The 26,254-nt window shown below is 48.9% G+C and overlaps 1 protein-coding gene across 4 annotated transcripts; it reads right to left on the reverse strand.

Moving 5' to 3' along the window:
- Positions 1-2,320: 2,320 nt before the first annotated feature.
- GIMAP8 (GTPase, IMAP family member 8) lies at positions 2,321-18,703 on the reverse strand. 4 transcript variants are annotated; one of them, XM_040643818.1, is made up of 6 exons: positions 18,585-18,703; positions 17,827-17,962; positions 12,038-12,701; positions 8,553-8,598; positions 5,884-6,516; positions 2,321-3,937 (listed from the first exon to the last, which is right to left on the reverse strand). In XM_040643818.1, exons 2-6 carry the CDS (start codon positions 17,859-17,861, stop codon positions 3,252-3,254), a joined length of 2,064 nt encoding a protein of 687 aa, XP_040499752.1. In that variant the 5' UTR covers positions 17,862-17,962; positions 18,585-18,703; the 3' UTR covers positions 2,321-3,251. The 4 variants fall into 4 exon arrangements, with proteins under 4 accessions (XP_040499752.1, XP_040499753.1, XP_040499750.1 ...); XM_040643819.1 differs by lacking the exon at positions 18,585-18,703 and adding an exon at positions 18,376-18,510 and having other exon boundaries at positions 12,038-12,698; XM_040643816.1 differs by lacking the exon at positions 18,585-18,703 and adding an exon at positions 18,376-18,510.
- Positions 18,704-26,254: the final 7,551 nt, after the last annotated feature.

The raw sequence follows: 26,254 nt of genomic DNA on the forward strand, positions 1-26,254 counted from the left end.
CAGCATCCCTGGCCTCCAGCTACTACGTGGCAGTAGCACCCCCCTGTTGTGACAACCAAAAATGTCTCTAGAGATTGCTAAACCTACCCTGTGGGGCAAGGTCATTCCCAGTTGGGAGCCACTGCGTTACATACCTCACTGAAGAGACAGGATGAGCAATTCACAGTCAGCATTTAGTGGCCTTGCTAAGACACATATGCTTGAGTCTTAGAGTTTTACCAGGGTCTCAGATGCTTCAGAAACAAGAGTGTGGATCACAGGGACAGGAACAGAAAAGAAATCTAAAGGCGAGGGAAATGAGAAGGGACAGCGGAGGAGGAAGACGAGGAGTTGCATGCAGCCCAAGATTGAATTCAGTAACAAGGGCCGCAGTTCATCCTAGAAATCTTCCTCTTTTAGTTGCCTCACAGGAAGAGAGGCCCAGTGGAACCCTGCAGGAACAGATCTCTGAACATATATGGAGAAGAGGCTCTGCAGAGAGCGTGCCAGCCAGCTGTGACAGCTATGAAGGTGCACCACTCTCGAAGGTTGTCCCGTCAAGAAAATTTAGTCAAGTAATCTTTGACAAGGAAGCCGAGAATACATGGGGAAAGGATACTCTCTTCAATAAATGATGTTGAGAAATAATATCCACAAACAAAAGGATGAAATTGGACTTGTATTATTCAAAAATTAACTCAAGTGAATAAAAGATTTAAGTGTAAGACCTGAAATGATAAAACTACCAGAAGAGAGCTCAGGGAAACACTCCTTGATATTGGTCTGGGCAGTAATTTTTTACAAAAGCAAACATAGACAAGTGGGATAACATCAAAGCAAAGCTTTGACACAGCAAAAGAAACAATTAACAAAATGAGAAAGCAACATACAAAATGGGAGAAAATGTTTGCAAATGATATATCTGAGAAGGAGTTAATATCCAAAGTTTATAAGGAAATCAGGCAACTTAATAGAAAAAAAAAGCAATCTGATTAAAACATGGGCAATGGACCTGAACAAATATTTTTCCAAAGAAGACTCACAAATATCAGCAGACACATGAAAAGATGCTCAACATCACTGATCATCAGGGAAATGCAAATCGAAACCACCCATCTTTTGTGCGTGAGGACCTTCGGAGTGAGTGACAGGTACTTCTTTACTAGGCCTCTGCCAGCTCAGAAATCACCCACTCCAGGTATTTCACTATAGCAAAGACAAATACATTAGAACCAGGAGCGCGGGAGGAGTAAAGTCTAGAAGGCGTTCTGTGCCTCTTCCCAGAGCTGCCCTTCTGTTGGAAGGCAGGCACAAAGCCCAGTGAGCAGGTGGCATTGGGAGCTGCACGAGGTGGGGGATGTGTGGGCTAAGCCATGCGACATCTTCTCCCAGGTAGGACCTAACATCCATCTCCACTTTCCTTTAGGACCATGTGTGAGGGGTGGGACGACACTGCTGTGTCAGTTCCCTGGAGGGGAGGGGCACATGCTAGGAGTTAGCGGTGCGAGAGTTTTCCCTGAGGGGGGCGCAGGGGACAAAGCAATGGCTGTTAAAGACTAAAGAGGAAGCAGAGTGGGCTGAAAGAGTGTTCACACTGTGATGCAGATCTGACACATGCCGAAGGAAAGAGGGAGACGCTGCTTGGGTAAGGAGAGCGGCACCTTTGACAAGCGGGCGCCCTCTGAATAGGGAGTTCTAGGGCAAAGACTGATGCACGGTGACGATGTCCTGCCTTGGGCAGACACTGGCAGCTCCGCGGTGCTCAGCACTTGGCTAGGGGCTGCCTGGGAAGGGCATGGCCTTGGCCTAGAAGCTGAAGTGGGTCCTGAAAGTGTTGCAGCTGGAGGCTGACAGCTAACTGCTCTTCTCGGAGCAGAGTGGAAGTTTTCCTTTCTTTTCTTTTCTATACGCTGTACATCAGATCCCTGGAAGTTATTCATCTTATAGCTGGGACTTTGCGCCCTTGGACTAAAATCTCCCACCCCACCCACAAAACGGTTAATAGTGATAACATCCAACCGCAATTACCTGGGAGAAGACCCCATAGGTCTCGCCTCGTACATCGCCCGCACTAGGCAGCCCTCAACACCACCGGCTCAGCCTTGGCAGAACATGGCCACCCTGGATCCGAGAAGCGACTGTAAGCGCGGAGGCCACGCCAGCCTTGGACTGCCTCTCCTTGGACTTGCTGACGTGGCCACAGTAAGCCCCCAGTGTGTTCGAGACATTATACTTGAGTTCTCGGAGCTTTACCCTAATTTCTAACCCTCAGGGATTAAAAAAAGAGAAAAGTGCAAAGGAGTTTTCTTTTTTAAAATTTTTATTTATTTATTTATTTAAATTCAATTAATTCACATCAAATGTATTATTAGTCTCAGGGGTACAGGTCAGTGATTCATCAGTCGTATATAATACCCAGTGCTCATTACAACACATACTTTCCCCAATGACCATCACCGAGTGCAAAGGAGTTTTCGATAAACTTTTCTAGAGGCAATCTAGGCTTCTACTTAGAATTTTGGAACTTTGCAAGATCATCTAATCTTGGCAATTTCACCACATGTCTGATTTTTGTTCTACTCTATTTTATGGCGATGGTTAGCAATAAAGTCTTTTGAAACCTCCCAGACTCGTGTTCATTTCCTAAGGGACAAGAAAGAATAGACTGGGTCCCACTTTTCATTCAGGCTTGGAATGAAGGGAGCGCTAAGGAGCAGCCTCCCCTTGAGGAAAGGGATGTGCTGGCCCTGAGTCAGCTCAGGAGGGTTGGGCAGCAGGCCAGGCAAGCAGCCCGGGGCCCGTGGAGGCCCACATGAGTCCAGCTTCTCCATTCTGCCATGCCAGGAGTTGGCTGGACAGTGCTCGCTGCTCTGTTCTCACGGATCTGGATCCCCTGGTCCTTGGGTAGGTCTCTGTATTTGACCCCAGGCTGGCCTTGGCCTTGGTTGCAGTGTCTGTCCTGATGCTAATCTATGCACACAGGTGAGGGGATTCACACCACTTAATTCTGACCCTCAAAACCACCCAGTCTCTAAAGCTTCTTTCCAGATTTCCCCACCCAATTTCTTCTTTCTCCTTTAGAATCAATCCCTTGCCCCAGCCTGACGATTCACTTAGCCACAAAGAGCCGAGGCAGTGCCCGCAGCGTTGCATACACCCACCACGCCTGCCTCAACGTCCCGGAGCCTCCTCCCATCCCACTAGTCCTACCACACCCCATCCCCAAGTGAGGGTGTCTCTACCTTAGAGACACCCCCACGCATGTCAGCTGCCTACAATAAAAACTCTTTTATATTCTTCAGTATATTTGTGGGCTTGTGCTTTTCCTGGGCATTTATAGTGATTTTGTGGACTTTCTCCCATTCGTGTGGGTACCCCTGCCCTCCATGGCTCTTTATCAGCTCGTCAGCCAATGTCAGAAGACTTTCTGCCTGGTTTTCCCTGGCTTGGCCCGTTTCTCTGTTATTAAAAGCACAGACTCGCCCGCCACACTTTTTAATGATGTTCTTCAGAGTTTTGTTATCTGTATTCTTGACGTACTCTTCCAAGCTCCCTGACTCAAGGTCTTCCTTCCGAGTGAACAGCACGATCGTGTACTTCAAAACTTCCTCTCCGAAGATGCTCTCCAAGTCCTTCACTGCCCTTTTGTCCTCCTCAGTGAACCGCCCCAGCTGGAACACCAGGACCAGAACCTTGTTCCCTTCTTCACAGCAGGACAAACAGCGTCTGACCTCCTCCAGCTGGAACCGATGCCCCTCTGCGCTGGTCGTCAGGCAGAATGAGGGCGTATCCACAACCACCACCTGCCTCCCGTGCCACATCCGCTTGCTGCTCTGGCAGGTCTGGGTGACGGGCTGCGCTTGGAATTGAGAGCGGAAGTCGGGGTTCCCCAGGATGGTGTTCCCCGTGGCGCTCTTCCCAGTGCCGTTCCTCCCCACCAGGACAATGCTCAGGCCCTCTGTCAAAAAGGAAGCAGGAAAGATTGGTGACCACGGGCTGATCCGGGTGCAGCTCTCAGAGTGCTGCCAGCTGTTTGGTAGAGAATGCTCAGAGAGCACCCCGGCCACCTCTCACCCAGCAGCTCTATCCCCAAGCACGGTTCCGGGCACGCGCTCTGGGAACCAGAAGCGTGGCTTGGACCGCCATCTCTGTCCCACGCTCATCCATGACATGGCACTGTTCCCATCTCTGAATTTGCTCCCTCCTTCTGGTAACTTCTCTGACTCCCTGGCACCCTGTGAGTGCCACTGTCTTTATTACCTGTCGCCTACTCAGCTGCGTCCAGCCTCCACATCTCATCCCTTGGTCTCTGTTCCTGCTGCAGTGAAGTGTTCCTATTGCCAACTAATGCTAACTGCAGCAAAATCTCCTTGATGGATTTGAAAAATTATTCCCCAGAATTGACTTTTCATGAAAAAGCAACTACATATACCATCGACATACTCCTAGTTCCTTCTTTTGGATCACCGAAACTTCACTCCTCATGAAAACCACAACAAACTGAACTGCATCTTTCATCGATGAGCCAAAAGGCACTTCATGGTTATAATAACGATGCGCACTCACACTGTTTTGTGTGGTGATAACGGAGAACAGATGTCCTTACAAATGGAATGACAGATGCTAGAGACCTTGCAGTGGGTGTTAGTGGGGGCCCCTTAGGACTTTGCACTTGTCCTGTGGTCTTTCTCTTCCACGCTGGCCTTTTCACAGTTCTCTCAATTATACATTCTTTGCCAAGTTACCCATATCCACCTTAAAACAAAGAGGGAGGAAAGCCTACCCTGTGCTCTTCCTTCCAGGGGAAATCATTGAATTGCTTATCCTGAACCCACAAGGTCACAGTTACACTTAAAGGATTCTAGATTCATCTTCCAACAGTCCCATATTTGTCACGGATTTCAGTCCCTGCTTCCACACCCTCAGAGGGGGTGGTTCTCAAGAACCTCTGTGATCTGGTCTATAATCCCCATCCCACATCGTGTAGAGGCTCAAACCCTCCATTTCCATCATGGCCACTCCCTTGGCCTCCCTCCCAAGTGGTAGGCTTAGTCCCACCTCCTTGCTTCCAATTGCTGGAGTATTCTCTGCAATGTCTTCCAGCTTTCTGCCAGTCGCACAAACCCTGCACATTCTCCAAAACCCATTTCAAATTGGGCTTCTCCACACAGCCTCTCCTGACCTTCCTGCATGTCTATACTTCTTGAGAGGGCTCCCCAGCACCTGGCCCTCCATGACGACTATGAAAGGGCTCGTAAATAGATACACTCCTTTGAGTCTTGTTCTTCTCAGGGGAGGGCATTTGAAGTGAAGACAAAGGGGTGAGTCATGCTGACCTGGAAGAATCTCAGCTCAGGGCAATAGAGTGTGTAGCACCGAGTGCATGGGGCCTTCTCTAAAGCCGTGGGCAGTGCGGTTGGTCTAAGAAACCCATCTAGTGCCATGTGAGGATTCAGGCTCCCAGTCCTTGTCCTCCTCTCTTCAAAATGGCCTTCCCTCTCCAAAGAGAGAAGAGTTAAGAACCAAGAGTCAAGAGAGGGAGAGGGAGTGTCAGAGTGGGCTTAAGAGAAAGAGAAGAGCAAACCAACGGTCCAGAACCATCTATCTCATCACCAGCACTGAGTCTTGAGCCCCGGGCAACAGACACACTGTGGGGAAAAAAAGAGATTGGAAAAAGCTCAACTCCTTCCTTCAAGACCCTCACCATCCAGTTGGAGAGAAGGGATAAGGGTCAGGAGAGAATTAAAGACAGTGTGCATGGAAAGGCACATAACTTTAGTAACCTTGGAGAAAGAGAAAAGTTAGTAGACTGGACTTGTCTTTTCTGTCTTCTCTACGCCCTTCTCGTATATTTCATAACTAGTTTCCAAAAGCATCTAGAACAAGTTTTTAGATGCTGTGTACCTTCCCCTCTGAAGCTGCAGGGCCTGCCACCGTTCTGCTGCACCATGCTCACAACTATTTGCAGGAGCTCATCCACCTGGCGTTGTTCCTCTTCCCCCGTGATTCGGTAGTTGAAGGCACAGTAGGGGCGTTTGTACACCTTGATGAGCTTGTAGAGATGTTCATATCTGTTTTTCAGGAACATCTCTAGATCCTGATCCCCTAGGTCTTCTTTCCTGGTGAAGAGAATGATCAGGTACTTCACAAATTTGTCTCCAAAACTGCCTCGGATGGTGTCCAGTACCGCCTCATCTTTCTTGGTGAAGGAGCCCAGCGGTGTCACCAGCAGGAGGGCGTGGGGGCATCCAAGTTCATGTCTCTGGAGCTCCGCTTTAACGCCCTTTGAAGATGAGATTTCTGGAGTATCAATGACCACAACTTTCCTCTCTCTCCAGATTCTGCTATCAGACAGAAAGCTCTGACGTCCAGGGACTGACTCTTCGCTGAATTTGGTCTCAAAGACTCGCTTCCCCAGAAGGCTGTTCCCGGCTGCACTTTTCCCAGCTCCACGCTTGCCCACAAGCAGGACCTTCAGGTCCGACTGCCCAGGGTTCGGCTCACATCCTGGGGCCTGAAGCTGCAACTCCCCTCGCCCTGAGGGACAAAAGAGCAGATTCAGAGTCTCTTCTTGCAGCTGAACACAGAGATGTGGACAGGTCCTATGCTTTCTCAGCCTTCTCAGTTTTTACAGAGAACGCCAGTACTGTTCTGAGCAGCAGGACTCTAGTCCCGGTCAGAAGTTACCCCTCTGAGTAAAAGCCACAAAACGGGCCATGAATAAACGGAGAGGTATGTAAAACGCTCAAGACTTCCCAGGAATGTGAAAATGTTAAGCTTGGCTTTTAGTGGTCTTGGTCCTTAGACTTCCTTTCATTGTGCTACCAAAGATAAGTGTCTGGGCTATGAAGTCCATGGGCTAAAGCAAGACAAGGGAGAATCTGAGTTTAAAATGCCCCTTGGAAAAAATAAATGAATAAAATAAAATAAAATGCCCCTTGGTAGTATATTTATAAACTGTTATACTACTCAGCAGTCAAAAAAACCCGAAAGAATGAATGGATGAACTATTGATACGCAACGTGCATGGATCTTCAAAACATGCTAAACGAAAGAAGCCAGACACAAAACCACACGCTATCGGGTTCCACTGTATGAAGTTCAAGAACAGACAAAATTAGTCTACATTCTCAGAAGTCTGGATTCAGTTCCCTTTGGAGAGATGCAGCAGAAACTCGTGAGGTGATGGAAATGCTCCAGATCTTTATCTGCATGGTGGTCACATATGCGCAGATCTGTAAAAAGTCATTGAGCTACACACTTAAGATTTGTGCATTTTACTCTCTGTTAATTGTACCTCAGTAAATTACTGTAGAAACCTGTGCCACAAAACTCTCTCTGCACACGTGCCCTGCCCCCACCACTTCTCTTCAACCCAAGGTCAGCACCAGAACTTCAGGCTGAGCAAATGGCAGAGTCAGCCACTCCAGGGAATAGTCAGCGTCTGAGGCATCCTGGGTGCTAGGAGTCGCAGGTCTGGGAGGTGGAATGAACATGGCCTTTAAAGAAAGACACTGAAATGCTAGTGATGGTTCGTCCTTCTTATGTTGTCTTCGAAAGCTCCGACTTTCCCCAAAATCACCTCACACAAGTCTGCATCCTATCGAAAGTCCCTTCCAATGCCCTCATTCTGAGACACCCCATGGCTTCCCATGGCTCCCCATGGCGTGCTATTTCCTCAAGGCAGCGAGGAATCATTTGGGGACATAACAGGAAAGTTCCTGGAGGTCTTGACTGAAGGGCATCAACAGAATTTTAAATCCCTACTTCTGCCTGAATTCACATATTTCTGGGTAAGTTTACTCATCTGTAATTAAGAATAATGATAATACCACCCTCTTCATAGGGCTGTTAAGAGGAATATATGTGTATGGTTATTATGAGAATTATGTTGTATGCTGGGAAGACTGAATTATTTATATATTTTTCCAGTACATAATGTCAATTGTGATTATCATTAAAGTTGAAATTATAATTATCATTATTATTATTATTATTATTATTATTATTACTTGGAGAAGTTCTATGAGGACAGAGATCTCATCTATCTTATTCACTGCTGAATATTCAGTTCTTGCACAGATGGCCCAGAAATAACCTGAAAGTCCATCAGTAAAGGGATGGTTAAATTAGTCATGTATGCCCTTACTGTGGACAAAATCGCACCTACTAAACAGAACAAGGTGGATCTATACGGATTGACCTGTGCAGTGTGCAGGATGGATCCTGAATTCTACAAATGAGTGTTATCCATGAAGGTGATTTCTGCTTTCCCAGAGGGAGTCAACATTGTGTAGTCCTGGATCCAGGGCCAGAAAGACAAGGCTGGGTCGGGGAAGAAGCCACGAAGGCAAGTCCACCTCTATAACATTTCAGGCAAGACCTGGGACACCCATACCATGTCCAGAACCTACTCCCAAGTATTAGAAGTTCCCTGGGGGACAGGCTGTGGGCACCAACCTGAGCTAGGTACATCTTTGTTCCTACTTATCTAATTTCTCTACTTCATTTTGACACATGATGCATTCATAAGGATACAGATGTAAGCTTAACATTTTTAAGGATCATCTTACCATGTGGCTTGTCCCCCTTCTGAGACGCAGCTTCATTCACACAATTCTAGAAAATAAAGGTGGAAATGATACACAGGGACCTAAAATTTCATCTTTTCACAAAACAAAGAAATGGAGACACAAATATATAATTTAGAGTAATCTGATGAGGAGGATGTGGCCAAATCAAGGCCATGGTCATGTTGCTTGTTGGCTTCTGTAGTCCTGTCCACAATGACAGCCAATCTTGAGACCCCACTGCTGCCACTGCAATAGGCTTCCCAGAAGTATGAAAATGGGTCTTATTCTTGCTCAGAGGAGCCTCACAAATGCCATCTAACCAAGGCATTGAGCCTGAAGCTCTAACTTTCCTTCTCCCCTGTCCCCAGTAGTAATGGCAACTCCTTTCAAAGTCTTCCAGAGTTTCTGCTGTTCCTGGAGAAAGTCCAGAAGCTTAAGAAGAGCTACTGGACTTCCTGGAAGAAGAAACTAGCCCCCTGATGTCTGGGATGTTCATCTGAGGGACCAGGGGAAGGGGGAAGATTGGGCATGAAGCTCCCACACATCTCTGGTGTCTCCTCCCCACACTGTGCCCCCAAAATAGAGATGAAGGTTCTTCTGACATAAGAACCAGGGAAATTTGGAACTTTCCCCACCCAGGTGGGCAACTGGAGCCAAACACACAATTGGTACTCCCTTCCCCTGTCTGGCAAAGCAGACTTGCTCCCAAAATTTAAATTGTCATGGAATCAAAAGAGAAGGTAAACACGATACATAATCCTGATGGATCTGCGATTCCTAGAAGCTTCCAATACTTTAACTCTATTTTTCTTAATCTCCATGACAGCCAGGAAAATTTTCCCTTTGCTTTCTTACCTGGCCTTACCCCAGACTGTGGATCCCTTCCACCATCTCTCTCCCTGGATCCTCTCTGCTCAGCTCTGACCATAGACTTCTTTCATCTTACCTGGCACAACTCAAATTCTTCCATGTGTTTTAAATGCCGAAGATTGTTACAAGGCAAATGTGTTCGAGCTAAAAATTAATAATTTTTAAATTTCCAACCCACTGTAAAAGGAGCAGCTGCTAATTAACATACATCCTTCTGTGTTTTTCTAAGTTTACACGCATACACACAAGCCTATGTGAACACACAGGGAGACTTGCTAAGCATCTTGTTGGGCAATCTGCTTCATAATATGTCCTGTACAGCTGTACGAGTCAGTACACGTAGCTCAACCCCGTTTCTTCAGGAGATGCTATTTGCTCCACAGCGTGGACATGGAACATTCCGCACTAATGTAACAGTTCCTTTATTGGTAGACTATCGGGTTATTTCTGGCTTTACTATTTCAAAAGATGCCACAATAATTACCCTTATACATACATCTTTATATATGGGAATGTTTTTATTTCTGGATAATAGTCCTAAAAGTGGGAATCTTGCTCAGTCTCCGTGTTGTTAAAGTCCTTAATGTCTCCATAACTTATGTGAACCTTATACACATCCATAATAATACTAATAACAATAATAATGGCAGCTGATAATCAGTGGATGCTTACATCTCAAGTATTTGCAAATAACTTTGTAAGCATATATTTCACTGAATCCTCACGAAAATCCCTGAGATTTATATTATTACCTCTGTTTTACAGAAGACAAAAATAAGATCCTGGGTCAACAAAACGGATATGAGTTCTGTCCCTCAGGGAGTCTGTAGGGAGGGAACCACCGCAAGTATAGTCACAGCAATCACGTGACTCGCTGGTGGCCATGCGAGGAGTGCCATGATGGAAACAGGGCCGGTGAGGAAGACTCTCCGAGGAAGTGAGCTCACACTGAGGCAGACGGATACAGAAAAGCAGACCTGGTACAGGGTGGGATGGCAGAGGGGAAGTGTCCAGGTGGACTAAATCACAGGTTGGAAGCTTCAGAGTGGACATGAAGGCAAGTCAAGGACCACAGGGAAGGCCAGTGAGACCAACACATGAAGAGCAAGTTAGAGGGTGAGGGACCAGCTCAGGTCAGGGATTCTGAACTCGATCCGAAGATCACTGGACAGTCACTCCAGCATTTGAAACAAGAGGGTGTTGTGTTCAGGGTACATTGCAAGAGCTCATTCTGTGCTCTGATCCTCTCTGTGGACATCCCTGTTCCAGACAGCCTTCAAGAGACAGACAAACGGCTATAAAGGAGAAAGAGGGAGGGCAGAGCTAGGAGATAAGAGAGCAACAAGTTCTCTCAAGCCTCAGGGTCCTCACCTGTAGAACATGAGTACCCAGAGCGCTTGTGAAGACTTCATCCGTTCATGTGCCTGGGACTCAGTAGATACTCAGTAACTATAGCCTTCCTTCTCATTTCCATCCTGTTTGGGCTTAACGCTCAGCAGTTCTCAGAGTTTCACTCTGACCAGCACCCCCCCACACACTGGATTTTTTGCTTGCTTTACCTCCGCTGGCATTTGTGTTAAGAATCCTCTGTCCCAACATTCACTTACTTATCCTGAATCAGGAACTGTTTTGTGTCTTATACACGAGTCACTCAAACCGAAGTATAAGCTCCTCAAAGGCAAAAGCCTGAATTTTTGTATTTTTCTTGTTCCATTCAAGTTTAGAAATTAAATAAAATATCACTCTGGCTGTTGTGTATGAAATGGATTGAGGGGTAAGGCACAAGAATGAATGGGGGGAAGGTTGTTTGTAAGACAGGACAGGCAAGAACCGAGGCTGGCTTGGACCGGATGGGGGGAGTGCTGATGGAGAGAAGTGAGTGGGTTCCAGGCACACTGACCACACAAAACTTGATGACGTCTCGGATATCAGATGGCAGCTAGTAGTAGCAGCAAAGCTGACCTCTGGGTTTAGGTTTGAAGAGTATGGTGAGCAGCACGACTGTTTACCCAATTGAGAGAAAAACGGAAGTCCTACAGATTTCAGAGGGAAAACCAAAAGTCTGGATGTGTGAAGTCTGGGATCCTACAGGAGAGCCGAGTGGAGATACCAAATAGCAGTCAGATAAAGAAGCAGGATTCAGAGGAGAGGTCAGAACTGGCGTGATGAATCTGGAAACCGTTAGTGATCGACAGAGCTCAAAGCTAGAAGGCAGAAAGTTGAGAAAGCCTAGAACCATGCCCTGAAGATGCCAACGTTCAGAGGCCATGTGAGGAGAGCTCAGGAATCACTAGAGTAGCCAGAAAGGGCAGGAGGAAGAAAACAAAAGAGTGCAGCTGTATTGAAGCCAAGGGAAGACAGGGTCCATTTGTGTGTCCAATACTGTGAGGGATAAAGTTAGGTAAGGACATAAATGTGTCCATTAATTTACCAAAAATCCGAAGTCCAAAGGGTAATACTCAAAGCACCGTACCATCGGGTGTCTCATCTTTGCAGATCATGGACAAAAAAAGCCTGTGGTCCATCACACAACGCCGCACCTCCCTTATCTGTGCCCACCATCCACCCACGAGCTCTAGCAAGAAAGATCCTTGCAGACCTTAAGAATGTCTTACCAGGAACCTACTGCCTTCTTTTCTGAAGTTCACGATATACGGTCCTCCGTTTTCATCCATCAAACGCTGGACCTGGCAGAGGAGCCCCCTCACCTGGCGGGCCCGCCCCTCCTCGCTTGCCTTGTTGTTCAGAGCGCAGTACCGGCCTCCGTAGTTTTCAACCAGCTCCGAGAGGTACTCCTCCCCTTTGATGTACTCTTGCAGCGAGTTACCCTCCAAATCATCCTCCCGAGTGAAGACGATAATGATGTACCTCCTGGCTTCGGCTCCAAACAACTTCTGGATGCCCCTGACTGCCTCTTTGTCCTCCCCCTTATAGCGGCCGATGGGAATTATCAGCAGCAGGACGTGGAGGCTGGGCGCAGAGAGCTCCAAGCAGTGTTCCACGTTACGTTGCTTGTCTTCGTCAGAAGACATGGAGGAGAAAAGGTCGGGGGTGTCGATGACCACAACCTTCCCCTCTCCTATGGTCCCACTCTCTCTCTGGCACATTTTCGTCACCATCTGGCCACTACATCTGGACACAAACACAGTTTTGCCCAGAATCGTGTTTCCTGTGGCACTTTTTCCCGCACCACAGCTCCCTAAGAGGAGAAGCCTCAGTTCCGGCATGGAGCAGCCAGGCTCCGGCTCTCTCTCCTGACACGGGCTCTCGTTGGTTCTGCTGGACAAAAAGCAACGTATCAATGTGCAACCATGCAAGAGTCGCTAGAGGAACAGCAAGAAAATGCATTCTCTTTTTAGTTTCTCGCCAAGGATTGGGGCTACTGACGTCAACTCAGACTAGATTGGGATAAGAAATCCTGTTTCCCAGGATACTCTCTGTGCTCTTGCCTCTGAAATAAATCCATATTGGTAAGACGTCACACACTGTTGGTTGGCTAAATGAACAACCCCTTCTCTATATATTCATCCCCCACTATACACACTGGGGGAAATGGAGACACTATGATAGACAGAATAATGCCCTCTCCCTGAGATGTCCATGTGCTAATCCCTGGAACTTGTGACTACGTTATTTTACGTGGGAAAAGGGACTTTGCCAATGTGTTGAGGATGTTGAGATGGGGAAATAACCTTGGCTCATCCAGGTGGACCCAATATAATCACACTGTAAGAGGTCCTTCCGAGAGGAAGGCAGGAAAGTCAGAGTAAGAAAAAGAAGATGTGAGGACAGAAGCAGAGGTCAGAGAGTGAAAAGAGATCTGAAAATGCTACACTGTTGGCTTTGAACATGGAATATGGGGCCACCAGCCAAGGGGAAGGCAGGCAGCTTCTAGAAGCTGGAAAAGGCAAGGAAACAGATTCTCCCACACAGCCTTCAGAAGGACCCTACCCAGCACCTTGATTTGAGGACTTCTGACCTCCAGAACCGTACGATAATAAGTTGGTGGGTTTTAGCAACTAATTGTGAGGCAATTGGCTACAGCAGCAACAGAAACTAATACACTTTCTCTCCCAGCTTCCTTTCAACTGGGAGTGGCCACGTGACCCGGTTCTACCTGATGACAGTTGAGAAAACATTTCCTTGGGCTTTCTTCTTATTTGGAATTTAAATGTGATATCTGGGGGCGCCTGGGTGCCTCAGTCAGTTAGGCATCTGCCTTCAGTCAGGTCACAATCCCAGGGTCCCGGGATCGAGCGCTGCATCAGGCTCCTTGCTCAGTGGGGAGTCTGCTTCTCCCTCTCCCTCTGCCGCCCCCCACTGCTCATGCTCTCTCTCTATCTCTATCTCAAATAAACAAATAAAATCTTTAAAAAAAATAAATGTGATATCTGGAATCACAGAAGATATCACGAGGCAATGAGGTAACCAACAAGAGAACAAAAAGTCAGCATATACCATCACGCTGAAGGACCGCAGAGCAGAGAGATGAAAGAATCCCTGATGACCTCACTGGGCTGCCTTGAGATCACCTTTTTGTTAAGTAAGTAGCTGGTATTCTAAAGATTTAGCTGTTGCTACTCCAAGCGTGGTTCACAGGTTAGCGATACTGCCAATAATTGAGACCATGTCAGAAATACAGAATCTCGGGCTCCACCCAGACTTCCTGAATAAGAATCTGTCATTGAACAAGTTCCAGGTTCATGCTTCTCACGAACACACGAGTTTGAGAAGCACTGGTATAAGCCACCCTTAGTTCAAGATGAGCATTCCCAACTGAATCAGAATCCACTTGAAGAGCCAAGTTTCCCAGCACCATTTCTTGAACAGTCCATCCTTTTCCAAATGATTCTGTCAGATACCATGTGCCCGAAATTCCATGAGTCTATTCCTAGGTTGTCTGTTCTGTCCATTAGATGCTCGCTCAGTCTATTCCCAAACCAGAAAATTTTAGTTACTAAAACCAAAATGACTTAATATTATTCTACTTAAAACATAACTTTAAGTCTTCATTATGTGATACAGAAGGTAGGTTCCAACACCTTGTTATTGTTCAAAATTGTCACACTCCTCTTGCCTTTTTAATCTCATGTACAACTTTGAAAATTGGTTGTCCTTGTCTTTAGGAAATCCTGTTGAAATCTAGAATGCCATTGCATTGAATGTGTAGCTTAGTTTTAGAAGAACTGATATCTTCATGTTGTTGTCATTCCCTCCACTCTTTTTGTTGGTTAGTCTTAAACATGGTCTAATTTCAACCATTATTTCTTTTTGATCCATAAATTAGGAGAAGTGATTATCGAATTTAAAAATGTATTGGGAGACTTGCTATCTTTTTATTTATTTCCAATATTATTACTCTCTGGCCAGAGAACAACATCTGTATAAAATATTTGTCACTGGTAGAGATTTACTTTTTAGCCCAATAAAATTTTTGTAAATGTTTCACATGGGCTTAAAAAGAATGTGTAGCCTGCATTTGGGGGTGCCTTCTTAATCAGGGACCCCACCTCAATTCTGCCACCTAGGCTCCAGTTATCCAGAAGGTCCAGCATGCCCTTCCCTGCACCACTCTCCTGTCTGTCTGGAAAATTCCTCCCCATTCTTCACCACTTAGCTGAAGTGTCACCTCCATGTCAAGCCTCTTGTGATTTTTCCAGATTGAACTGATCATGAGCTCTTTTCTGGACTTCTGCAATATCACTATCACTGGTCCCCCTGCTTCCATCCTTCTAGAGTCTATTGTCCATCAACAGCCAGGGTGCTCCTACCAAAACAAGAGACAGATAATGTCCCTCATCAGTCCAAAATCCCCCAATGGCTTCCCACTGACTTGAAGTAACAGGCAAAGCCTTTGCAGTGGTCAGCAAGACCCTACCCAATCTGGGCTCTACCTGCCTCTCCGATTTCATCCCCCACCCCTCTCCACCTTGCTTTGTCTGCTATAGTCACATTGGCCTCCCTGTTGTTCCCCAAACATCAACCTTGGGGCTCTGTGCTGGCTGTTCATCTGAGCTAGAACATTCTTCCCCCAGACCTGTGCAAGGCAGCTTCCCTTCCTTTAGGTCTTTACCGTATTGTCCCTGTAGTGCAGAAGGCCTTCTGTAGTCATCCTATAATTAAGAGCAACCCTCCCTGCTGCACCCCACCAGCACTCCTCGTCCCCCCCACCCTATTCTATTTTGCTTCCCAGAAACCACGGCAGCCACCTTTCACACGGTGCCTTGACTTGCTTCTTTTGTGTCTCCCTACCACTGAAAGGTAAGTCCCGGGAGAAGGAGGACTTGCCCTGGTTTGTTCACCATCGCATCTACAGCTTAGAGAAGGCATTCGGGGCTAAGTACCGGCTTGTGACTGAGTGGATGGCTGTGGACTTGAAGAACAAAGACGAGCAGCTGAAGGAACTGGAGAGTGGGCCCAGAGAGCCCTGCAGCTGGGAGAAGCCAGGAAAGGTAGTGCACAGACTCCTCCTCCCAGAAGCCCACCATGAAAAAAATGCAGTGGACTGAGTGAGGTGCAGAGGAGGTCATCGGGCCATGGATGGAGGCCTGGGCTGTTCTCTAGACCTGTGTCTCTGGATCTCCACAGGATGCAGGAGGCAAAGCAGCCTCACTGGGACCACACACCTCAGAGTTGTCACGCCAAGAAGAAACAGACTTCTTGGTGGCTGAGGTCCAATCACTCTTGCAACGCTTCTAAGAGTACCTTTGTACCCCGACACCCCCCTGAATGAAGAGACCCTCTCCCTAGCTTCTATGTTCTAGTTTCTCCCTTAGTATGAAACTCCACAAGCATAGAGACCACGCCTGTCTTCTCCTGTGTCCTGAGGTCCTAGTACCGTGCCTGGCAGGTGGCATATGCTCCATAAGGGGCTTTAAATGAATGATCATGGGGGAGAGGGGTGACGAAAGGAGGAAAAACAGTTTTTAGAAATGAAGAGGGAGATAAAAGTGATGTCACTTTCTTTTTCATTTTCATTCTGTTTTATTAGGTATTTATTTTATTTTTTTATTATTATGTTCAATTAGCCAACATAGAGTACATCCTTAGTTTTTGATGTAGTGATGTCACTTTGAATAATAAAAGAGAAATAACTTGGGGGCACCTGGGTGGCTCAGTCCTTTAAGCCTCTACCTTCGGCTCAGGTCATGATCCCAGGGTCCTGGGATGGAGCTCACCGTCGGGCTCCTTGCTCTGCAGGGGGCTGCTTCTCCCTCTCCCTTTGCCTGCTGCTCCCCCTGCTTGTGCTCTCTCTCTCTCTGTCAAATAAATAAAGTCTTTTCAGAAAGAGAGACAGAGAAGTAACTTTATATTGTATCCCAAGCCAGTGAAGTGGTATTTTTTGTACATCAATTTTTTTTAATTCAAAAAAAAAAAAAAAGACCCCAGTGGTTAAATAGCTGAAGGAAGCAGACACCTCCAGCAGGTCTAAAGAAGAAAGGAATTTATTTCCCACCTAAGCTCCACTGTTTTACGTGATTGTCCATCATAGTAACTAAATTAGTCTTTGCTAAACTCCTAGCCAGGCCGCCATATTGAAACGGGACCCCCTTCCCTTCTTGTGGGCAATTGCTAACCTGTGGCATTTTTTCCCCAGCATATAAAAACACTTTTAAGGACAAAAAGGAGCCAAAACACCGCCTTCCCTCACTCTCTCCTTTACCCACATTCCCCTCCCATCATCTCCCAGACCACTCTGGAGACACCCAGCAGGTTAATGGAGAGGAAGAAAGAGAACTTTCTCTCCAAAACTTTAGTTGAGACACTCCAGCAGCCTGCACTTCTCAGGATATAGCCCAAGGGGGACGTGGCTTCAGCCATCTAAGCAAAGATCCCAGTGCTGTGGGGATCTGTCCCACATTAAGGGGCAGTTCACACCCACAGAAAAAGATGGCCAGAGAAGCTTCCAGAACCCAGTCTGGTGAGGACTCAGTCCCAGCCCAGCAGGTCAGTCATCAGGAGGAGGAGAAAGAGTTCAAAGGTGAGAGCCCAGGAGGCTTAAAATCAGAGTCTTTTTGGCAACCCCTGGCATCTTCAGTGCTCAGTTAACAGGATCCAAAAGTGCACAGGGAGGAAAATACTAGAAAAGCGAACATGGAAGACCGACGTCCGAGCTGCTAGCTTCGCAGGGAGGCTGGGTGTCCTCCCGCGGGCTCCCTCCGGCCCAGACCCGGCCCTGCCATCAGCCCCCCACGTCGGGTGGGGGCGCCCCGCGAGGACGCCCTCCCCCTGGAAGGCCGTGACCCGCGCGCCAGCCCCCAAGCCCCCCACCAAGGCCCGGCCTGAGCGGCTGGCTGCCAGGGAGCCCGAGCCCGGAGCCCGCTGCCCGCCCTCCAGGGGCCCCCGCTGCCCCCCTTGGTCGCCACCTGCCGCCATCTCGGCCCCCGCGCCAGCGCGCACGCACCTCGATCCGGTCTCCGGGCGCGTCGCAGGCTCCATGGCTCCGGGGACGTCGCTGAGGTCCCCGCGGGCAGCGTGGAGAGAAAGAAGCGGCGAGCCCGGCGCGCCAGGGGCGGGATCCTTCTGACGAACTCCGCTTCCTAGCAGGAAGAGGTTTCTACGTTGATGTACAAACGGGAGGCAGTTGGGGGTGGGGGTGGAGTTCGCAGGGGTGTCAGGTTCGCGCGACCGCCGACCGAAGGGCAAGTGGGGACGCGAGAGCGGAGGCTCGGTCTGGGGCTGCGGCACGGGAGCTGGGGCCCAGGCCGAGCTTCGGGAGGGTCCCCAGAGACGGTCATTGTGAAGGGGCTCCCCGTCCCCGGGTCGGACACCGTGACGCCTGCGGAGGCTGAGCCAGGCCAGGGAGGGGCCGTTCTCCTCCGGGTGATCTCCGCCACCCCGGCTCCGAGGCCCCTTCCCAAGACTGCGGAAACCGGGAAGATGCTGTTTTCTTTCTCCCACCCCCACCTCCAGCAACTCCTCACACCCCTCCAGGGGGACCTTCCAACCGGACCTGGGGAACGCGCTGCTTCCCAGGCGAAGAGGTTCCTTCCTAGAGCTAGTAAGACGTTTGAAATGCTAGAGCTGCCACCCCTTCCCTTTCTGTGAGTGATGACAGTTTCCGAAAGCTCCCTACCGCCGAACGCAGTTGAACACTGAAACAGACTTATTTTATTATGGTTTTTAGAAAGGCAAAGCACGCATAATATTACATAAATTTACCATCTTAGCTTTTTTTAAGTGCACAGTTCAGGAGCCTCGAGTACATTCGTTGCTCTGCAAAGAGCTCCGGAACTTTCCCATCCTGCAACAATGCAACTCTGTACCCATTAGCCCCTAATTCCCCTCCCCCAGCCCTGGTAACCGCCTCTCTAATTATTTCTTCTTCTTCTTCTTCTCATCCTCCTCCTCCTCCTCCTCCATCTTCTTCCTCCTCCTCCTCCTCCTCTTCTTCTTTAAGATTTGATTGATTTATTTGAGAGAGAGAGCTTGGTGGAAGGGCAGAGGGAGAAGGAGAAGAAGGCTCCCCACTGAGCAGGGAGTCCCACCCCCCCGCATGGGGGGGGGACTCCATCCGGGGACCCTGGGATCACCACGCGAGCTAAAGGCAGGTGCTTAACGAGATGAGCCACCCAGGCGCCGAGGCAGCCCTCTACGTTCTGCTTCTATGATTTTGCGGGCTTTAGATACTTCGTATGAGTGGAATCCGACAGTGTTTGCCCGTTTGTGACTAGCCTTCCTCGCTTGGCTACGGCGTGTCCTGGAGGCTCATCCCCTTGACAACACTTTAATGCGCTGCAGACGCTGAGGAGCCATGGCCTTAAGCTCACACTAGCTCACCAGGCTTGGTCTGAAAGGTCTGAGGTGGTGCTGAGACTCCCAGAGAGAGACCCAGAGGAACAGGGAGGGCCCTGAGCAGGTTCTGAGGGGCTGCTCTGTCCTAAGTAAGGGTCCACCTCCCCTCTGGGCTGGTCTTCATGTTCCACCTCCTTAGAAAGCCAAAGAAAACCTGGAGACACTGGCGCTACACCGTGACAGGGGCGCCTGGGGGGCTCAGCCGGTTAAGCGGTTAAGCGGCGGCCTTTCAGCTCATGATCCCAGGGTCCTGGGGATCCAGCCCTGAGTAGGGCTCCCTGCTCAGTGGGGAGTTTGCTTCTCCCTCTGCCCCTCCCCTCCCCTGCTCTTGCTCTCTCTCTCTCTCTCAAATAAATAAATAAAATCTTAAAAAAAAAAAAAAAAGCAGCGTCTCCCATTCCCCACCCATTTATGCCCCTAGTAAGGAGGACCCATTCTAGAAACAATCCCCACCCTCTTTAGGGTGCTAGGTCAAGTCACATAAAATCAATTCATTAAAATAATCAGACAAAAGCCTTCAATCCCACCCCGTGATCATCCCAGGAGAGTGGAGGTCAGTTCGAGGGCAGAGAGTCACAGCCTAGTGGAATATCATTTCCCCAAAATAGAGAAAATAGTAAACTGAATTCAGGAAAAGCTCGCTTCTTCTGAAACATTAAGCATTTGGGGAGCATTCTGAGTAAAACCACAGCTTCAAGTAATTCCTCATTGATTTAGCAAGCTGATTACCTGCTGAGTTGACCATTTTGCAAAATGATCTTTCAGCACATGGGCTTCTTGGAAAATTGAATTCTGCGGGGAAGGCTGGATGGGCTGGCATCGGGGGAAGGATGGGGGTTTTCTGCCCCCTAGTGGCCTTTTGGCTAATGACAAGGGCACCAAGACTGCTTCCCCAGCACTTCCTCTCCCTTCTCCCTTCCTCTCAGTGGGGGTGAGGAGGGAGAGGGCTGACCTTCTAAACATTATATAAGCCTGGAAGACACAAACTGTGCAAACAAGGAGGACTCTACCGGGCCAGGCACCATATTAGGTACAGGGGCTCAAAGACCCGCAAGACAAATCTCCATTGAAGTCAAATGATGGGAAGAGGGACTGAACTATGGTTATGGAGAAATAGAACATGTATTATATAGAGATGTGGTCAGGGTGCCACGGGAGCAAAGAGGAAGCTCCATAAATCCTACAAGATGAGAAACAGCCAAGTGGGGAAACAAACGTAGGAACAAATCCATAAACCATTCATTTTCTATGGCAGATACTGTCATGGATGACATTGTAAGACACACGGGAGCTCCACACAGTGGGGCTTCCCCCTACCCTAAGTCGTGAAGGGCATGTAGAAATGTCCCTGCAAAGGACCCTCAGGCAAACCCCGCAGGCAGGCGTTCCTTGTGCTGTGAGCAGCATGGGGAGGTGGGGTCAGGCTGGAGGTCGGAGCGAGCTAGAGGGTACTGCAATAGTCCAAGCTTGACGCACAGTGGAAAAAGGAACATATTGATGATATATTTAAAAGACGGAAACAACGAAATAATTTTTAAAGAGACTAATTAACGGTTGCCCTTGCAAGGGCCCAGGCTGCCACATCAAGGGGAGGCTGTTCACAGCGTAGACAGTGCCTTCTCTCCGAAAAGTTGTGTTATCTGTTGTTTAACTTCATCGATGGGAGCTGTGTTTACCACAACGTTGGCAGATGGTAGTGAAGTCTCTTGTAACTAAATGTGTATATTTTGACAGTTTTCTGATGGAATGAAATGTCTTATTCAAACAGAGTCTTTGTTTGTTACAGTAATTATTAAGAAATAATATGCTTATTTATAAATGTTTCACTTGAAGAAGAGACACCATTTTCTCATTCACATAGAGGCCAGTGGTCACCCCAGGCCGATTGGCTGTGGAATGTCTGGGGTCACAGCACTTCTAGGGGCCTTCATGGAGACAGAGCTGTGGGAGGCCCATGTTTGGGAGGGACGGGGGAGAGATGGGCGCTTCAGCCTGGGGACACTGAGTCTCAGGCACTGGAGACAAGATAGGCAGAGAAGTCCCAAAGGTCATGACTGCTCCCTCCTCCCATGTTATTTATATCAACCCTCCACTGGAAACAATTGCAATTAAACAAGAGAAAAATGTTTTCTTCTGCTCAAAAGCATCCAGGAAGCAATAAAGCAATAAGAAACTACTGGGCCACAGCAAGAATGGAAATGCAAGTAGGAATCCTTTCCCTGGGGGTGGGGGGGCAGTCCTGGAAAGATGAGAACCTTTGCTTTGCAGCCTCCCTGGGAGAGGGGATCAGACACCAAAGCCCCGTGGGAAGGGTCAGAGCAAACCTGCCCTGGACGAAGCTACCCCATCAAGGAAGACTGTTCAGGGCTCAGTGGTGAGCACAAGAGGCCAGCTGCTGAAGCAGGGCTGGGACTGGAAGGGTTGGTATGAGATGGTGGCAAAGTGCTAGAGGACGTGAAGGGGACACTGGTTAACATGATTAGGCCACGTGGGTTCGCGGAGAGGCACCCACATCAGTTAGGCTTCTACCCTCCCACAGAGACTGGGAGATGGGCCGGCATCGCCAGGGATGGGTACATTTCAAAGGGATGGCACCCACATCTTTGAGAAAGACAGTTCTGGGTTGTAACACTGGCAGGAGGCTTTATAAAGATTTGCATCTCCAAAGAGTGGAGAAAGAATTTGCAATTACAAGTTTTCTGAAGTAAATTGTCTAAGAAGGGGAAGGTATGGGGGGTGGACCAAGAGTCAGGACCAACCCATCTCAAGTTTAGCCGGGCTGGGGGACGCGAACACACCTGGCTACACCTGTGCCTGCCTGGCGGGAGTGGCTGGCGGGGGCACACGCACCTGCTGGCTGGCCTCTCTTCACGCTCCTGGTTATGGTCCCGGGGTCTGACGGGCTCTGAATGCTGGGCATCACCCCCAGGAGGCGCAGCCCCAGCCCCTCCCCACCGCCCCAGCCAACTACTTCCTAGCTTCTCCTCTCTTCTAATGCTCCCCCACCTCCCCTCCCCACTCAGTGGGTGCCTTCACTTCTTCACTCTTTAGGAAAGCAGAACCAGTGGGTCCAAAAGCCCCACTGCTACATCCCCTCCACCCCCCCATCCACCCCCACCCCCAGCCTTGGGCTGTGCCACGGACTCCACCTGCCTTCCCATTACCGCGACCGACCTGTCCAGACCCTGGCCTGAGCCCAGCTCCTCCGATTGTACATCAACCCTCTTCCTCACCCTTCTCAGGGACGTCACTCTGGCAAGTGCCCCCCGCCCCAGACCATCTGTGCCCCCTCTCTCCTGGACCACTGCCAACAGCATGCGGCCATGCATGTTCTCCCAGTTTTAAAAAGAAAACTCCCTTGCCCCACTCTCCCCTCGGGCTACCACCTAATTTCTCTCTCCTACTGCAAATTTTGCAGGTGTAGTATCTAGGCCCAAGATCACCTTGGGAAGAGGTGATCTTTCCAGGCTTTTTGTTTTTCTTTCATTTTTTTCTTAAGGATTTGATTTTTAAGTAATCTCTGCACCCAACATGGAGCTTGAATTCACAACCCTGAGATCAAGAGTGTCACAGACTCTGCTGATAAAGTCAGCCAGGCGCCCTGGCCTCAGCCTTTAACACCAGGCATAGGGCACTGGGAAGGGAGGGCAGCTCCCCCTGCAAATGGTTCTGACGGCACCTGGCAGGACATTTTCCAGGATCCCGGGACATCCGCTCCTGCCACCGCCCCGCTGCTGGCTGGAGAAGAAGCAGAAGAGGATTTGCAGGGAGCTTTCTTCCAACTTACAGCCTCCCTGGAGCCTCTAGGTCCCCTGCCACCCCCTGGGCTGCAGCCACCACCCCCACTCTGTGAGTCCCCCAGGGTGCTCTTAATTTGTTTTCTTAATTTGTTTTTGGTTTGAGGTTTTCTGAGTGGTTTTATTTTTTTCCCCCCTGATGCTGCTGCTACTTTTGGTTTTGGTTTCTGAAATCTTCGTTTTTCTGTCCCTTCTTCTCCAAAGGAGACTCAGCAGAGGGGGTGAGCCCCGGGCGGCGAGCTTGGCGTCTTGGCAGGACCAGGCTGACCTTGCTGTCTCCCAGGAAAGCGGGAAGCTGCCCACACTGCCATCGGGTGCTGAGCAGGTGGAAGTGTTTAAAAAGGGGCCCTGACAGGCCGAGGAGAACCCCCACCAGACACCCAGTGGGCTGCTGCCAAAAAGCATATCTAGAGGCAGAGGAGTGTCACTCCTACTTCCCTACTTCCCAAGGGAAAACAGTCATGAGACACTTTTCTGTGGCCTCTGCAACTGTGAGAACCCCCACCCCCCACTACTCCACCTCCCCACTCCATAAGGCCCAAGATGGCCGCTTCCAGTGAGGTTCCAGAGCACGGAGCAGGGAGACCCGTGAGACCCGTGGTGGTCCCTTGTAGTGAAGGGCCACACAGGGCTGTCCTGATTTCTGGCTGTGTCCTGCTGTGTTTATTGCTAAGCAAGATGAAGTGCTCCCTTGTTGTTATGGTGATGGTCATTCTCTCTGCACCTCAGCTGTCAGCAAAGAAATTAAAGAGTTGAATTGCTTCTGGAAGGTTCTAGAGACACAGGCCAGGCCCAAGAGTCCTTGAGATCTGAATCGCCAGTGAAAATAGGAAGTTCTTAAACCCCAAGTGATTGATAATGGTAGCAAAACAGCTTTTTGGAGGTTAAAAGTGTGTTTGTATCAGACTTTTGAAAGGTCAAGAGTAGTTAAAAGCTAGTGAGAGACCTGATTTTGACATAAAGGAAACCACCCAGAGAGAAGGAACATGTCAGCATAAAGGGGAGGGGAATTTCTGGGAAATTCAGCAAGAGCTTTACAGCCTCCCAGAGCTTCCTGTGAGGGGAGACAGTTTCACACTGGTTCTTCTTCCAGAAGTTTCTCCAAATTCTCCAGATTTGTTCACCTATAAAGAGCAAAGATTTCGGGAGAAGGGAATGGGGAATTATGGTTTAACAGACAGAGGGTTTCAACTTTACAAGATGAAGAGCGCTGCGGATGGATGGCGGGCATGGTTGCGCGGGCATGACCGTGACCTTGCGAATCCTGACCAGCTGCACACTGGGAGCGGAAAGGCAAGGCTCTCGGCCATGACGCGACCTCCACACCAAGTTAGTCCTCTCGGGTGTCTGGTTCATCCCCACCTCTTCAGAACACCGCTGCACACGAGGAGAGATCCCTGCGCGCCAGGACCTCGTCATCTTGCTTCCAGTTGCATCTCCAACTCCCGCCACGCAGCCCACGTAAGGGACAGCGCGCCCATCCGCGGATGAACAAAAGAGTGCGGGAAGGAATGAATGAGTACATGAGAAAAGCACACACTCCTTCATTCTGGGTTTCTTGACATAAACCCCAGGAGTGACACATTCCTCCCGGAGCCTCCTTCGATTGTGTGTCTGGAAGAATGGGAATTCGGTCTGCCTTCCTCAGGACTTGGTGCGTGGTAGAAACCGACGCCTCCCACCCCTCAGCCACGACCCCGTCTTTCAGCCTCCTCGCGTGGCCTGGGCCACAGGTGAGCATTCCAGGACTTCATACCGGGAACAGGAAGAGAAGCAGAAAGACAGAGGGACCGCTGGACACCTCCAAGGGCAAACTGTCCCCCTTCCCCAAGGACATGCTCCCCTTCCTGCTTCCCAACCCCTTCCTGCCCTCTTCTCCCCTCCCCTCTGTATTTTTGACCAATAGGTCTTTCCCTTCTCACATCGCCAATTGTTAAGATGTGGCTTAACAAAACTTCAGTTTGTGGCTCTTCTGGACCTACGGACAAGAAGTTGGAAGATGTTAGAAAAAATCAAGGAAGCAGTCAGTCATCACTCATGGTCACTCTTACCCTTTCTCGCCTGGGCTTATCATAAATTGATAATTATATATGTGGCCAGAATTGCATTTTCTGCTATCAACCCATAGATATTATCATCCTGGTACCCCCGGTACCAGGAATGGCAGGTGGTAGAATCCAGCTCGCCTGGCCACACAGCTCTTTGCGGGGCTTGGGGGACCAAGGATGTGAGTGCGAGCATTTCAAGAGCCCCCCCCCATCCCCCCCAACTAGACATTACCAGAAGGAAAGCTACATCTTCCTCCTTCCCGGGGATTAATCAAGCCTGGGCAAATCAGCAGGCATCTAGCCCTGGGCCAGCTCTCCTGGAGATGCACTTCGCAGTGTCAAGGCCTTTAGCACCGCTAAAGTGACATCAGCAGCGAGTGGTGAGGGGTATTTACCGTAATTTACGGTACCGTAAATACCGTAAAAAGTGGTACGGTATTTACCCTAGGGCAGAGCAGACAAAGGCGACTTGGCACACCAGAACAACAGCGGGCTGAAAGGCAAGGGGGCCAACAGACGAGCCATGAGCCAGAAAGAACCTCGGGGTCGCTTGCCTCCTGCTTCTCAAACCTGGGTGCTGCTCCGTGGGCTAAGGGCCAGCGCTAAGGCTCTGATGGACCAAATATGGACGGATAATAAAGAATCATTCGCCGTGAGAACTTCTGAGCTAAATGAAAACTTCCCGAAAAGCCTGGTTTGCAGATGGTGCCCTTGGGACACCCCCGCCAAGCCTGTCTCTTGGGCCAAGGACTGAGTCAACTCTTTCCGAGATGCAGAGAATAATCACATTATATACTTGAAAGTTGTTAAGAGAGTCGGTCATAAATGTTATCACCACACACACCGAAAAAAGAGAATTATGTGAGAGATGGAGGTGTTATCTAACCTTAGTCTGATCATCATTTTACAATACATGGGGTATCAAATCCTCACATTGACACATTACTTATGTATGTTATATGCCAATAATATCACAATAAAGCTAGAAAAATATTTTCAAAAGTTTAAAGGCCCTTTCTTTTGAATAAATAAAGTTAACGGCAATGGTGTGACATCCACGTGTCCTGACTCCTGGCCCACGATGTTTCCTGCCACACCACACCTGTATTTGATTCCATGCATTCCAGAAGCATAATGAATTAGAAGCATCAGGACCATAAAAGTCAACGTAAGAGACAGTGCAACACGGCCG

The sequence above is a fragment of the Ursus maritimus genome, unplaced genomic scaffold (assembly GCF_017311325.1).
Source record: "Ursus maritimus isolate PB19 unplaced genomic scaffold, ASM1731132v1 scaffold_3, whole genome shotgun sequence".
Lineage (NCBI taxonomy): Eukaryota > Metazoa > Chordata > Mammalia > Carnivora > Ursidae > Ursus > Ursus maritimus.